Consider the following 15084-nt stretch of genomic DNA (forward strand, 5'->3'; position numbering starts at 1 on the left):
CTGCACTGGTGCGTCGGGAAAATTTGTGGTACGACGAAAAAAACTGCCCTGGTGCGTCGGGAAAATTATGTGGTGGGACGAAAAAAACTGCACTGGTGCGTCGGGAAAATTTGTGGTACGACGAAAAAAACTGCCCTGGTGCGTCGGAAAATTATGTGGTGGGACGAAAAAAACTGCCCTGGTGCGTCGGAAAATTATGTGGTGGGACGAAAAAAAACTGCCCTGGTGCGTCGGGAAAATTTGTGGTACGACGAAAAAAACTGCCCTGGTGCGTCGGGAAAATTTGTGGTACGACGAAAAAAACTGCCCTGGTGCGTCGGGAAAATTTGTGGTACGACGAAAAAAAACTGCCCTGGTGCGTCGGAAAATTATGTGGTGGGACGAAAAAAACTGCCCTGGTGCGTCGGAAAATTATGTGGTGGGATGAAAAAAACTGCCCTGGTGCGTCGGGAAAATTATGTGGTGGGACGAAAAAAACTGCCCTGGTGCGTCGGGAAAATTTGTGGTACGACGAAAAAAACTGCCCTGGTGCGTCGGGAAAAATTTGTGGTACGACGAAAAAAACTGCCCTGGTGCGTCGGAAAATTATGTGGTGGGCCGAAAAAAACTGCCCTGGTGCGTCGGGAAAATTATGTGGTGGGACGAAAAAAACTGCCCTGGTGCGTCGGGAAAATTTGTGGTATGACGAAAAAAATCTCTCTCTCTCTCTCTCTCTCTCTCTCTCTCTCTCTCTCTCTCTCTCTCTCTCTCTCTCTCTCTCTCTCTCTCTCTCTCTCTCTCTCTCTCTCTCTCTCCTCTCTCTCTCTCTCTCTCTCTCTCTCTCTCTCTCTCTCTCTCTCTCTCTCTCTCTCTCTCTCTCTCTCTCTCTCTCTCTCTCTCTCTCTCTCTCTCTCTCTCTCTCTCTCTCTCTCTCTCTCTCTCTCTCTCTCTCTCTCTCTCTCTCTCTCTCTCAAAAAAAATACAAAGTGTCAAATCAAACAATTTCATTACTGTAATCAAGTTGTTTGTTTTGACACTTTGTATTTTTTTGTTAAAGTAATCTCTAACTTGCAGGTACTTGAAACAGAACAAATATATCTGCTAAAACATGTCAAAGCCAGCCACCCTAACTACAAACAACACATCACACATAAAGGCAATGAAGAACATTTAATGAAATCTGTACATCAACAGAGGTTAAACAGTCTCTCGCTAAGATAGAACCAGGTACTTTACCCAGTCCACAGAACAAAAGCATTTCCTCAGTCACAGATTGGCACCAACTCAGTTTGTTCCTGCAAGCAAAGTGAGACAGCAGTTTCAGTTGCTAGCGCTAAAGTCAGGGTTAGCAGTAGGAAGGTTAAAAAGTAAAGCACTTGCATCTTTTACCTCAGAAGAAGTTCTTTGAGTCCATCTGTCAGTAACAGCACTTCTGCTGGCATCTTGAGGGGTCATTGGAGAAGGACAGCAGGGAATCCTTCTGGAGCACAGAGAGATTGAATTTGGAGATAAAGTCAACACTGAAGATGTCATCCGAGCTGCCAGAAGAATATCACAAAAACTATAGACAGGAAATAATGCTTTCAGCATCAAACATACATCCAGCTATACAAATGATCATATTAAAAGATGTTAATAGTGTGTGAGAAAAGAATCATTTATAAAGTGCACATTTGGTTTAGTAAGGATTCGGGCAGCTGTCCGGTCTAGGTTAGGCAAGAGAACAATAAGGAGAATACAAACTCTAGCAGGTTCTTCTGCGCAGAGGTTAAGAGACAGACAAAGGGTTTAGTCATTGCACATGAGAACTAAATTGCAGGAATTTAAAAAAAGATAGTCACTTGCATCTTCAGCCTTAGAAGTTCTTTGCATGGCCTCTTTTGGTCCAAGGGTGAGGATGCAGTCTAGGACGGACAGAGAAATGGGTATAGCACATGTTAGGCAAGAGAACAATACGGACAAAGGAGAATACAAACTTGTAGAATATTGCACTCAGTCAAACTCTAGCAGATTCTTCTGCAGAGGTTAAGAGACAGACAAAGGGTTTAGTCATTGCACATGAGAACTAAATTGCAGGAATTTCAAAAAAGATAGTCACCTGTGTCTTCAGACAAAGGGCAGCCATGCGGTTTGGTTCAGGATTGAAGGACTCTGAAAGACAGGCAAATGTTTGTAGCACATGGTATCAAGAGAATGCAGGAAAAGACGCTCTTGCAGGTTCTTCTGTGCAGAGCTTAAGAGACAGACAAAGGGTTTAGTCATTGCACATGAGAACTAAATTGCAGGAATTTCAAAAAACATAGTCACCTGTGTCTTCAGCCTTAGAAGTTCTTTTGGTCCAAGGGTGAGAAGAAAGGATTCAGACAAAGGGCAGCCATGCAGTTTGGTTCAGGATTGAAGGACTCTGAAAGACAGGCAAATGTTTGTAGCACATTGTATCAAGAGAATGCAGGAAAAGACAATCCTGCAGCACTTGTGGCCTAGCTCAGTTGAACTCTTGCAGGTTCTTCTGTGCAGAGGTTAAGAGACAGACAAAGGGTTTAGTCATTGCACATGAGAACTAAATTGCACCAAGCAGGAATTTCAAAAAACATAGTCACCTGTGTCTTCAGCCTTAGAAGTTCTTTTGGTCCAAGGATGAGAAGAAAGGATTCAGACAAAGGGCAGCCATGCGGTTTCGTTCAGGATTGAAGGACTCTGAAAGACAGGCAAATGTTTGTAGCACATGTCAGGCACATGGTATCAAGAGAATGCAGGAAAAACCAAGACAAACCTGGAGAAAATCCTGCAGCACTTGTGGCACAGCCCTTTTCCTCAGACCGAAGTTTGCTAAGACAGTTCTTTGCATAGATCAATCTGAGCAAAATGAACGTCTGAGCAACAATGCCGTCTCTGCGCGACCCGACTGTCGCTACCCGGCTGCCGCTCCGCAAACTCCTGGCTTATGTGCTGGCAACTGCACCTGAACTTGCCCCGGACTGATTGCTCAACAGCTGATCGTGCTTGTTCCAGATTGCACACCGGCCAATCGCAGTGCTCGCCTTGACAACGAGCCGCTGCCAATCACTAATCGCAGCAGGTGTGACTTACCTTCCTGTCCTCTACTTCGCAGCTTGTTCTGCTACTCTTTCATGCCGCCTCATGCAAACCACATACTTATCCTAGCATTTGAACTGCCATTGAAAAATCATAGTATATTTAATGTTAATTTATCACAATTTTTTGCGGTAGTTTATTCTTAGTTTAATGCCAGTTAATTGTAGTTCAATCTGCCCTCGAACTACGATTAACTGGCATTTAACTCAGAATGTGGCTGACGGTAGTTTGTTCTTAGTTAAATGCCAGTTAGTCGTAGTTCGAGGGCAGATTGAACTACAATTAACTGGCATTAAACTAAGAATAAACTACCGCAAAAAACTGTGATAAATTAACATTAAATATACTATGATTTTTCAATTACTTACCGTGATGCCGACCTCCCGGCTCCGCCTCTGAGAACCGAGACCTGCGGCGACGGAGCGTTCTCCGTAGCTGTTCCGTCCCTCTGGAAGTCGCTCTCCAAACGCGTCCCAGACTGCGCCGATCTGTCCGCAATCAAATCGCAAAACAAACCTCGCCTTTTAATGTACGATTAATGATGCGTGTTGTTTGCTGTGATCGGTTTAACTTGAGTAAAGTGTCGTCGAGTACCGTGAAAAGCTATGCTGTGACTTTTATTACTTGTTCTACAATGTCCCATCAGAATACAACACATTTTAATTACAATCTGTACTGTATGTGCCTATGTACATACGCCGATATATCCTCATTTTTTATATACGGTCTTGTTTGCGCTCTGGTTAGATGCAAAACTGCATTTCGTTGTACTTGTACTATGTGCAATGACAATAAAGTTGAATTTCATCTAAGCGAGGTTTTTCTACATATACTGTGACGTATTTTCAGAGCGTACTATGACATTTTTTCAACATACTGTAGTGTGACCTCCGCCGAGGCAAATTTAATGTACGTCGCTGTCTTTTTTTTATAACATAAAAAACCTCGACTTACATAGTGCCCCGCTCTAACGCAGAGTGGAGTACTGCTCCGCGCCGTCAGCCTCTGGCCCGCGCTGAAGCTGGAGCCCGACTCGCCCGGAACCGTCTCCTCCGCCGCTGACTTCGGCTGCGCCTGCGGGGAACGCAGAGTGACTGTTTGTCTGACAGATGTGACAATGAGAGCTAGAAGTTCAACTCTTGGAGTGTGCTGATCAGATACTAACCTCCTCCTGAGCTTACGCAGGTCCTCGTCAGTGTGCTGGCTGGAAGGCTCCGAGTTCTTCTTCGTGGAGTCTGTAAACATTGAAATGTCATAATAAAAACAATGGTGATTCACAATCTTCCCTGGTGCTTCTTAAACTCTCTGCTGTTGAATGGTGCATTAATATTAAAAATATATTTTTAACATACTACACTGATATATTTTTAAATAATACTATGATATTTTCTAACATACTAAACTATATTTTTTGTCATACTATGCCATTATTTTCAACATACTATACCATGATATTTTGTAACAAACTATACTATATATTTTTTAACATACTCTACTATAATTTTTTTTTAACATCCTATTTTATAGCATACTATACTATGCCATTTTTTCCAACATATTATACTATGATATTTTGTATCATACTAAACTATATATTTTTTTAAAATACTATACTATGATATTTTTTTTAATATAGTCGACTGCCATTTTTTTCAACATATTATACTATATTTTTTTTAAACTACTACACTATGATATTTTGTAACAAACTATACTTTGATATTTTTTTAATCATACTATACCTAAATATTTTTTAATATACTTTACTATATTTTTTTAACATACTATACTATGATTTTTTTTTAACATACTATATTTTTTTTAATATAGTCGACTATGCCATTTTCTTCAACATACTATACTGTGATATTTTTTATCATACTAAACTATATTTTTTAAAAATTCTATACTATATTTTTTAACATACTATACTTTGATATTTTAACACACTATACTATGCCATTTGTTTTCGACATACTATACTATGATTTTTTTCTACACGCACCATACTATGACTATTTTCAACATAGTGCACTATGGCTTTTTAAATTTCTTTTTAAAAATTCGACATACTTCACTAAATTTTTTTCAACATTATACTGTGACTTTTTTTTCCCAACATACTATACTATGATATTTTTATGGCATACTAAACGATAACTTGTTTTATGACATACTATAACTTTTTTTCCACATACTACATTATGACATTTTTATTTTTTTCAACATACTATACTATGACCTTTTTCAACATACTATATAATGATTTTTTTAATGACTTACCCGCTCCACCGCCACACTCCTTCCTGCAGTCTCAGCTCCTGTGATGCCAACCTCCTGTCTCCAGCACTAAGAACCAAGCCCTGGACCTGAGGAGACGGGGCATTCTCCATAGCTGTCCCCGGCCACTGGAACTCACTCCCCCAAACGCATCCGAGATGCACCAATCTGTCCAAATTCAAATCGCAAAACAAAACGCACTGCTTTAGAACTACTTTAATGTGTGATTAATGTTGTGTGTTGAATATTTTTACCGTGTTGTTTGCTATGATCATTTTAACCTGAGTAAAGTGTCATTGAGTACCATGAAAAGCTATACTATGTGCTATGACATTAAAAAATGTTCCACTAACTATACTAGGAGTTTTTTTCCCACATACTATACAATGACTTTTATTATTTTTTCAACATACTTTAATATTATATTTTAAATACCATTACTTTTTTATACATATTATACTGACCTTTTTTTTTTTTTGACATACTATACATGACTTTTATAATTTTTTCAACATACTATACTATGACTTATTTTTTCGACATACTATATACTATGATATTTTAATAGCATACTATACTATGCCATTTTTTTCGACATACTATACTATGATATTTTAATAGCATACTGTACTGTGCCATTTTTTTCGACATACTACTCTATGACTTTTTATTTTTTCTACATACTATACTATGATATTTTTATAGCATACGCCTCATTTTGAGCTGAAGTTTTGTCGGACGCCCTGTTCCTATTTATCCTGTTGTTCGCGTTGAGAACGCAGCAACGTGGATTAGGAATGGTTGATTAGTTTAGACAGCGGGAGAAAACCGGGTCAATGGACCTGGAAGTAGATCCTCATCTACTTCCAGGTTCATTGACCCGGTTTTCTATATTAATATTATAATAATATTATATATTAACTTTATTATTGTCACTTTGAGCACAAGCGTTGATGCTCGCAGTTATATGCGTAGTGTCCACCGGAGAAAAATTATTACGAGCTACCTGGTGTCAAAAAATGTAACGGCACACAGGTTAAAACAAAACAAAAACACACAGCACAAAAGAGACAACTATGGAAACAATGACTACTTTAACATCAAACACATTTAAACATACTTAAGAAGGGGTTACAAATATGTTATGCCACTTATTGTATGCATGTTTCAAACTAAAGAAACCCTTTGGTGTTAAAACCACGATGAATCGTGTGTGTTGAGACAAAACTGACCATCTAATGAGAAATATTAGCCGTCACTACAGTATTTCAGTATGAAGCCTCGTCTGTTTTTTTTTTATCTAGTAGAAAGTAGGCCTATAAATTGGGTGCATTAAAACACAAAAGAGGACCAAGAGAGTAAGAAAAGCATCCTGTGCTCCTCTTACATCTTACCCGTTCAGATTATTTTGTTCAGTTTTGTGGAAAACACAATGGACTAATGTTACACTATACAGCAGGCTGAGCAGGAACAAAAACTGGTGGGTGAAACATCCACATTTAGTCCTTATTAAGGATGCTATATTGAATGTCATTCCAAATAAATATCACAATATAAAACGTGTGTTTTGTGTTTCAAAAGAAAACTAGATAGCAAGTACTGCTAACCCATCTTAGAAGTGGTTACGTCCGGTTGCGTCTCCAGTCGGATATGGAGCACGCAGTTGATATGTACGTGGTTTGCTTACATGATGTACACTGAGAGGGTGCGTCTCTTTGCAAATGCAAAAGTATTGACTGAGTTAATCTTTGCATGTAAACTATTAATTAAAAATCTATACAGTGGTTTTGAGAATGTTTTTCCCAAACTCTAAATGCCCATTTAGTCCATGAGCCAGGGGGTTGGTCGTGCCACTTTGGAGGGACTGGGTTTCGTAGTGATTTGTTTAAAAGGTCTGTGTCCCTAGTGTTGGAAAATGCATGATAGCATTGCAGCAATGGTAGCTTTCTATGTGCCATCGCTCCTTTTTCCATCCAACCATCATTTAAATTCTTCCATCTTTTTTCACCATTTTATACATAGATCCAGATGAGTTTTTGTATTATTTTGAGTTTCTGCTGCTTAGAAAGCCATTTACAACGGCCCCAATAACAGAATTCAATGCAAAGTTCTGACATTCCATCAGATACAAACTGCACAAAGTTACGTTTATTCTCATAAGAAATTTTGTTATTGTTGTTATTCATGTAATATATTATTTTAAAGCTCTTTTTTGCCCTTTATGTTGGAACTATCCATAGGCACATAAGATTAATATGGAGTTAGTTATAAGGGCATTTGGAGTGGCATTCAGAATTTGCCCAATTGCAGCATTAGAGGTCAAATTCTCTTGACCTCAGTGTCGTGACAATGTGACCGATGGATATAGACTAAGCTTTACAACGACATATAACTTCGTGATATTGTGTGTTGGTTACCATCTTTTATACTGGATCTGTGTAACATGGTGAAAAAAGATGGACAAATTTGAATGATGGAGGGATGGAAAAAAGGAGTAATAGCACATAGAAAGCTACCATTGCTGCAATGCTATCATGCATTTTCCAACACTAGGGACATAGACCTTTAAAAAAATAAATATGAGCCCTGGTCTCTCCAAAGTGGCACGACCAACCCCCTGGCTCATGGACTAAGTGGTTTTAATTTTTCTTTAACAACTGAAGAGATTTACATATAAATTGTGCTCTGCTGCCACCTTCAGGAGGGTTACAGAACACAGCAGGCACGTTCTGGTTAACAAAGGTAAATAAATGCCTAATAAAATAGTGAATTTGAGCCAAAATGAAGACGCTACTTAACATATATAACATGCATATTCAACTAACATACCGTACCTGTATGATGGGGCACACTCAAGCAGACAGGTGAGGAACAGCGTTCAGATGGTCATCACAGCCCGCTCACACCTGGATGAAAGGACAGAAAGGTGCTGCATTAGCAACTAGCTAGATACCCGGATGTTACACGTTAACCTAGCAGGCTAAGTCATTAGGATCAACCTCTAAACCGGAAATGACGCATTCACGGGACTGATAAGTTAACTAAATGTGTTGTACGTGAGTTACGGCGTTAAACAATATGACAGAGGTGGGAGTAAGTCACACATGTGCAAGTCACGTGCAAGTCTCAAGTCTTAACCTTCAAGTCTCAAGCAAGTCCTAATTCACTGTGGTGAGATTCAAGCAAGTCAAGCCAAGTCCTTGCTGTAAGTCAAGCAAGTCAAGTCGAGTCCCACTTAACTTAATTAACAGATGAATTGGAAACTGTATATGCTGTACTGGTGAATTTTCAAATTTTGAACTGCAGCAGTTATGTGTACAAAGAGTTAAAATTTCCCCATGCAAAACTATTTAGAACGTAAGTCAAGTCAAGTCAAGTCGAGTCCCTGCTGTAAGTCAAGCAAGTCAAGTCGAGTCCATGCTGTAAGTCAAGCAAGTCAAGTCGAGTCCCTGCTGCAAGTCAAGCAAGTCAAGTCGAGTCCATGCTGTAAGTCAAGTTGAGTCCATGCTGTAAGTCAAGCAAGTCAAGTCGAGTCCTACGAAATTCTGATGATCTAACCCAGTTTCCACATTTCAAATCAGTTAAAAGACAGTGTTCATGAAAAGATGATTATATGCATACTTTACAGGGCTCTTGGTGAGTCAAATTCACCATGGCAAATTAAAAAACAAGTTGTAAGTGAAGTGTCCCTTGAAAATATTGAGTTAAGGATAAATAAATATTGTTAACAAAATCTGTATTCTTCATTCCTTCTCTCTTCCTTTTATTTCGATCTGGAAGCTGCTTTAATAATAATAACAATAATAATAATAATAACAACAAATGTTATGGGAATATCACGTATTGAAATGAAACATTTACAAACCTCCTCTGATTATTAATTGTGCATTGGTAGGCTATAAACTATCCCTTAGCTATAAAACAACAAAGGCATACATTTCAAAAACTTTTAACAATGAACTTGATCATCAGAAAATAATGCATCATAATTATGAATGAAGCAATCAACACCTGGGCTGTAATCCCATTTGTCTGGTGTGGTGGCAAAAACTGTAGATTACTTTACATAATGTTAACTAACGGGCTCAGAGTTAATTTAGTGAGGGTATTATCACAGTTTAGCTAATTTACTAACGTTAGTCTGTTACTAACCTCAATCATATATGCATAAGAAGCTCCAGTCCACTATAAATCTAGCATAACAATAACTTGCATGCAAATAAATTATTGAAATCAGCATACAAATCAAACGAAATGTACCTTGAAAACACATGACACATTAGCTAAATAACAAGGCTTTAATCACAGGGCTGTCCTCATGAGTCTGGGACTCCTGTAGAGAGTTTTCTCTCAGAGGAAACTTATGGTTGTCTGGGCCTACGTACATTATTTTTAATCTTTAGTTTTGAACCCGAACCATCTCTGTCACAGAGTTATAAGAGGAGTGAAATGCCTTTTGATGCTCAGAAGGAACTGTGTAAAATAATGAATCAAAACGACACGTTTGATGTGCACATATTATATAAGCACGGAGCAACTGGGTATATTGCCCCGAATCAGTCCCCCGATTGTCTTTTACATTAACGATATGTCTTCTCAATAAAATGCATTATCAACAACATAATCATTGAATCCAAATTGTATTATTTGTGTTATTGTTATGTACTCGGCCCCTCCATGACATCTCGCTGCCTCCTGCGTTGGCCTCTGCTGCGTCCTAGTAGGTTGCCAGGTTTGCTCGCCTGGCAACCTACCTAGAAATCACCAGATGTTTCAAAAACAAAACTTAAAAATATTTTAATTTTTCTAGATATTGAGAATTCTCAATATCTAGAAAAATGAAAATATTTAACTAAAAAAGTCCTTTCGAGTCAAAAGTCTAAGTTAAGTCTCAAGTCATGAATACCAAGTCAAAGTCAAGTCTTTTATCAATGTGAGTCAAGCAAGTCACAAGTCCTCAAATTTGCAAATCAAGTCTGACTCGAGTCCCACACCTCTGCAATAAATGACTATTATTATACTGGCGACTTCTCCACACTATGGAGACACATATTGATACATAGACACAGAAACAGGCATTTGCACATTGCTGCAAACACACACATTCAACACACATCCCAGCATTTTTACCCATCAGACCACAGATGTCGGAGCTCTCTTTAGTTTTTCTACAATAATAAGGAAGGGTGGGAAAAATAAGCATTTGATTTAAATGGCATCATCGTGTGATTTTTCTTTGTTTATTCGTTCCCAAAAATTGGAAAAAAAATAAATTAAATTTAACATTAAATTAAATTAAAAGTTCAGGTGACTTTATTTGTACCAGTAGGTATATTTCAACAACTTAAATGATATTATTGACCATTATTAAAGCGCAGCAAGTACCGGACGAACTGACCCACAGTGCACCTGCAGGTACTACAAAATAAAAGCCTTGGCTGTCCGCTAATGCTAGAGGCACTGTTTACAAAATAAAAGCCCTGGCTGTCCGCTAATGCTAGAGGCACTGTTTACAAAATAAAAGCTCTACAGAAAACAACGGTTGGTTGTCCCAAAAATGAAAACATGAAATTAACTATATCACAAAAACACTCTTATTGACTCCGTTACATGTTGTTTTCTGGTTTAGGTCTAAGGAAAATGTTGATATTCACAACCGCCTTGTACCAACCTTTACCAACGGCTCTGACGTTAGCATGTAGCATCAGTTAGCTGGACACTAAGCTAGCAACGGACAGTTAAGCTACCTAGCAACGGACCCAGCGAGCCTGTGTAATGTTTGTACAGCCTCTGACTCACCTCATAACGTCCTCCACACGTCTTCATGAAGCACATCATCATAAATCCATGAGTTCATCCGCTCTAATGTCAACATGTCCAGCCGTCTGCAGACATGTTGTCTTGAGGTGGTAGTAGGAGAAGCACAGGTGCTGCTGATTGCACTGCAGCGGACATTACTTCTTGTTCTCTGGTGTTTATTGGCGGTAGGCAAACCATCTTAGAGGTACATTACCGCCACCTGCTGGACTACTGGAGTGTGGAACAGGAGATTGTGCAGAAACAAAATAAAAATAAAAATAAAATAAAATAAAATAAAATAAATAAAAATAAATAAAAATAAAAATAAAAATAAAAATAAAAATAAAAATAAAAATTAAAATTAAAATTAAAATTAAAATTAAAATAAATAAACATAAAAATTAAAAATTAAAAATTAAATAATAATAATGAGGAAAACTCTAAATTCGTTTAACTAAATCAGTTTCCCTTAAAAACTGAATAATTTCACAGTATATGCTATCTGCTGTATTCCCCAATAGACCTGACTGCTGCATTACTGACAAAGTGCAACGCAGTTTTGTGTCCGTACTCTGGAACACGCTCCAATCTTGGTTCCGTGCGACTACCGGCGCAAACATTTACTGTAAACTGCTCAAACTAAGATAGACATTTAATTTATTCTACTATTTTGGATTTATGTTCAAATTTGAAGTGCAACACTTGAATACAGATGTTTTATTTTATTATTTTTCATTGGTGTTTTTTTATATATATATTTATGGACAGAAAGCTGAAAAACATTGTAAACAATATCCATTTATTTATATATTCCAGAAATATTCTGATATACTGTAGCTTTATTCTAACTTTGCACAAAGACATAATTTGACAGACGCGTTACATTTAAAGGGAACTCAGATTCAACAGTTCAAAAGGCCCTCTGGCTAAAAACACTGATGCGTCTTCACACTTCTTTGAAAAACCTTGAATTGAGTGTGTTTTATGGATTTGAGATAGATATGTTTTGCATTGTGCAAAAAATTAAACTTAGGATACAGAGGACAGGACAATAACACATTACAGAAACTTACAGCATTTCCTTTATCGTAATGTCGAACATCTGGGGTCTTAACTTAGGTAGAAACTGGAGTAATGTGTGCTTTCGTTAAGGATACACTTTAAATATTTGTTGAATTAACTGCATTAAGACACCCCTGTAGAGGCTGCGTTATTCCCTCTCTATTCCCACTGCATAAATGCATACACAATCTCTATGAACCCAAATATTCACAAAGTGTGACACAAATAGTCAAAAGAAAGTGACATATAGTAAAGAGAAGCAGCCAATAACACTCACAGTGCGTTGGTGTGAATTATGGCACATATTGATCCAGTATTACGTGATTTAACATTATTATTGATGAAAAGGGGAGAGCGTTGTAAAATTGGCATGTTTTTACATACAAAAATGTGTTATGCAAACTATATGATCTCCTTAAAAGTGGACATTTAGGAGGTATGAGGTTTTCAGCAGACACAATAAACTCATTTAAACAGACAGACGTGTTAATATTTCTCTGTTAAGGCATGGAATGAGCAACGAGGTAACGGCCATCTGTCGATTAGCGATAAAAGGAGTCTCGCTGCCCCCCCCCGTTCTGAGCGTAAGACAACATCACAGACACGGAAACAAAACATGACCGGCACTGCAAACATCAGGACGAGTGACTGAGTCTTTTGTAAATGTTATATGTTTTTCTCAAACATGACATTTTACGCTGATAAACACGAAGATATTGTCTTTGGTCACAAATAAAATATTCTGCTGAGACACCGAGCAGCACAATACACACAAAAAACACATATATGTTTGATATTATGATTATAACGAGAGCTGTAGAAACAACAGAACATCTCTCATTTCTTCCATATGATCACATAAAATGTTTAAATACATATACTGTATTGTATATTTACTGCTGCTTCATTTAATATAAAGGCCCTTATTTCACCCATAGTTTTAGAATGGCTCTTAATATACTTTTTATACAAGTTATAACATCTCCTTTTTCAATTTATATAAATCTCCACAATATAGACACATTCAAATCTATTAGAAGCAATCTTTTCTTAAATATCAATTCTTTAAACATTTCTGATCTGTTATAATTTCATCTAAAATTAAAAAATAAATCTTTTATCTCGGGATAGATTAGACCAGCACAGGTCCATCATGATTTCACGTTGCTGTGACGAAAGCAATAAGGTAGATTGCTGCTAAGATATACATTCAACCCTCAGGGTATGTAGCCATGAGAACAGATAAATGATTTTCGTGTTGTTATTCAACACTTACAATAAGAGGCCTACAGAGAGAGGGAGGGAGGGGAAATAGGTTTTGTTTTGTACATTTAAGAGTGTTCATTTTTGTCAAAACTAAACAGCTACACTGAGGAGAGAGCAGTTTAGTTTCAGGGCAAAGCTGAGGGGGAAAACAGGATTCGAGGCTGCAGATGGAACTGAAAACAAGTCGGTGGGTTACAGACACACTTGAGGCAGGGGGGTTAGTGTGGAAAACAGTCCCTTCCTTTCTAACTACGTACTTTTAGACTGTCATTTCATAAAATCTAAATGTACACTTTACTTTTTCTGTTTTTGAAGTGTATGCAGCACAGCCTCCCTGTTATCCGTACCCTGCAGGTATTTGTATGGCATTTTGGCGTGGGCTACTGATAGAAAAACACAGTCACCCCTCTCAAACGTGGGACTCATCCAGGTCCAGGTCGACGGGGGAGAGGGGCAGGGGCAGCCGGCGGGGTGACCGGCGGGGTGAGGGATGGGACAGCAGCGGGGTGAGGAGGGGGTTCTCCGTGCCGTCGTCCTCGCTGAGCTGCAGCAGGGTGTCGCTGCGCGGCAGGAGCGCCGTCGTGTCCTCGTCCCCGGGGCTCTCTCTGATCCTGTGCGGCGGCGGCGGAGGCAGGAGAGGGGCCGGCGGCAGGGGCGGAGGCGGCGGGGGGCCCGGGGCCGGCGCCGTGCCCAGCACCGGGCGCGGCGGAGGGAGAGGAGAGGAGGTGCGGGACAGGGGGAGAGGGGAGCAGGTTCGGGAGAGGGGCAGCGGGGAGCAGGTTCGGGATGGGGGCGTTGGGGTGGAGGCGCGGGAGATGGAGGGGGGAGGGGAGAGGCTGCTGCGAAGTACCCACTGCTCTCTCTTCTCCTTGCTGCTTATGACTGGAGGCACCTGGGGAGAATACACTTTGTTTCTGTAATATTTTTCAAAATAAAGTGGACTTCGGAAATAAAAAATAACGTGCAGTAAGGATAAAATGTATTTAAAGTACGTGTCCATCTGCATTCCGTTTTATTCTAATGGAAACGCCCACTCGGCCGTTGCAAAAAGGAGTGACGTAATCAATAAAGTTATGAATAATGTGAACACAAGCTGAGTTAGGAGAAGTTTGGAAATAACTGATAAGGTTAGTTCGGATTTTTTTTTTTAATTGGTGTTGTTACATACAATACTTCACGTTCTGTGAGGTAAAATTACTGTTTTTGTGAATGTAGTCTGGTGGCTTTGAGGAGAGTGATACAACTGTTGCGGCGATGTAAAGCAGAAAAACATATTTTAGCCACCTAAAAAAAATCAATATCAGTTCAAGTGTACGCTATATTTAGAATATTTTCACCACTTTTCCTAACCGTCAGACAGCCCTTTACGACAGGGAACTGAAGCCGCTGTATCGCTGTATTCAAAGCCCCTAGACCAGACTCCAGTCACAAAAACAGCCATTTTATCTCACAGAACACGGGAGTTGCTGGTCTACCGCTGCATCGATCGGTTAGTTTGTTTGTGTTATCGTGTAACTTTCGGATCCGAATTAACGTGGCGTCCGCAGTAGTACGTTGCTTAGCTTCCGTGCCGGTACTGCCGTCTGCTTCTCCAAACTGGGA

At 39.0% G+C, this 15084-nt stretch overlaps 1 protein-coding gene and 2 long non-coding RNA genes across 8 annotated transcripts in view; all 3 read right to left on the minus strand.

Moving 5' to 3' along the window:
• Nucleotides 1–1735: 1735 nt before the first annotated feature.
• On the minus strand, nucleotides 1736–2816 carry LOC119483856. Its single transcript, XR_005205815.1, has 3 exons — nucleotides 2753–2816; nucleotides 2453–2488; nucleotides 1736–1970 (listed from the first exon to the last, which is right to left on the minus strand). It is a non-coding gene; the product is annotated as an uncharacterized LOC119483856 (long non-coding RNA).
• A 621-nt stretch (nucleotides 2817–3437) lies between these two features.
• On the minus strand, nucleotides 3438–11317 carry LOC119483849. The gene is made up of 6 exons (XR_005205808.1): nucleotides 11155–11317; nucleotides 8190–8261; nucleotides 5359–5523; nucleotides 4241–4310; nucleotides 4030–4149; nucleotides 3438–3563 (listed from the first exon to the last, which is right to left on the minus strand). It is a non-coding gene; the product is annotated as an uncharacterized LOC119483849 (long non-coding RNA).
• Nucleotides 11318–11932: 615 nt separating this feature from the next.
• Nucleotides 11933–15084, minus strand: part of LOC119483756 (protein unc-80 homolog) — a 46891-nt gene continuing 43739 nt past the window's right edge. For all 6 annotated transcript variants that reach the window (XM_037762171.1, XM_037762168.1, XM_037762167.1 and 3 more), the window contains one exon: nucleotides 11933–14374. In XM_037762171.1, the coding sequence (XP_037618099.1) occupies nucleotides 13892–14374 (483 nt within the window). In that variant the 3' untranslated portion in view covers nucleotides 11933–13891. The remainder of the gene's footprint in view (nucleotides 14375–15084) is intronic.

The sequence above is a fragment of the Sebastes umbrosus genome, chromosome 24 (genome assembly GCF_015220745.1).
Source record: "Sebastes umbrosus isolate fSebUmb1 chromosome 24, fSebUmb1.pri, whole genome shotgun sequence".
Classification (NCBI taxonomy): Eukaryota; Metazoa; Chordata; class Actinopteri; order Perciformes; family Sebastidae; genus Sebastes; species Sebastes umbrosus.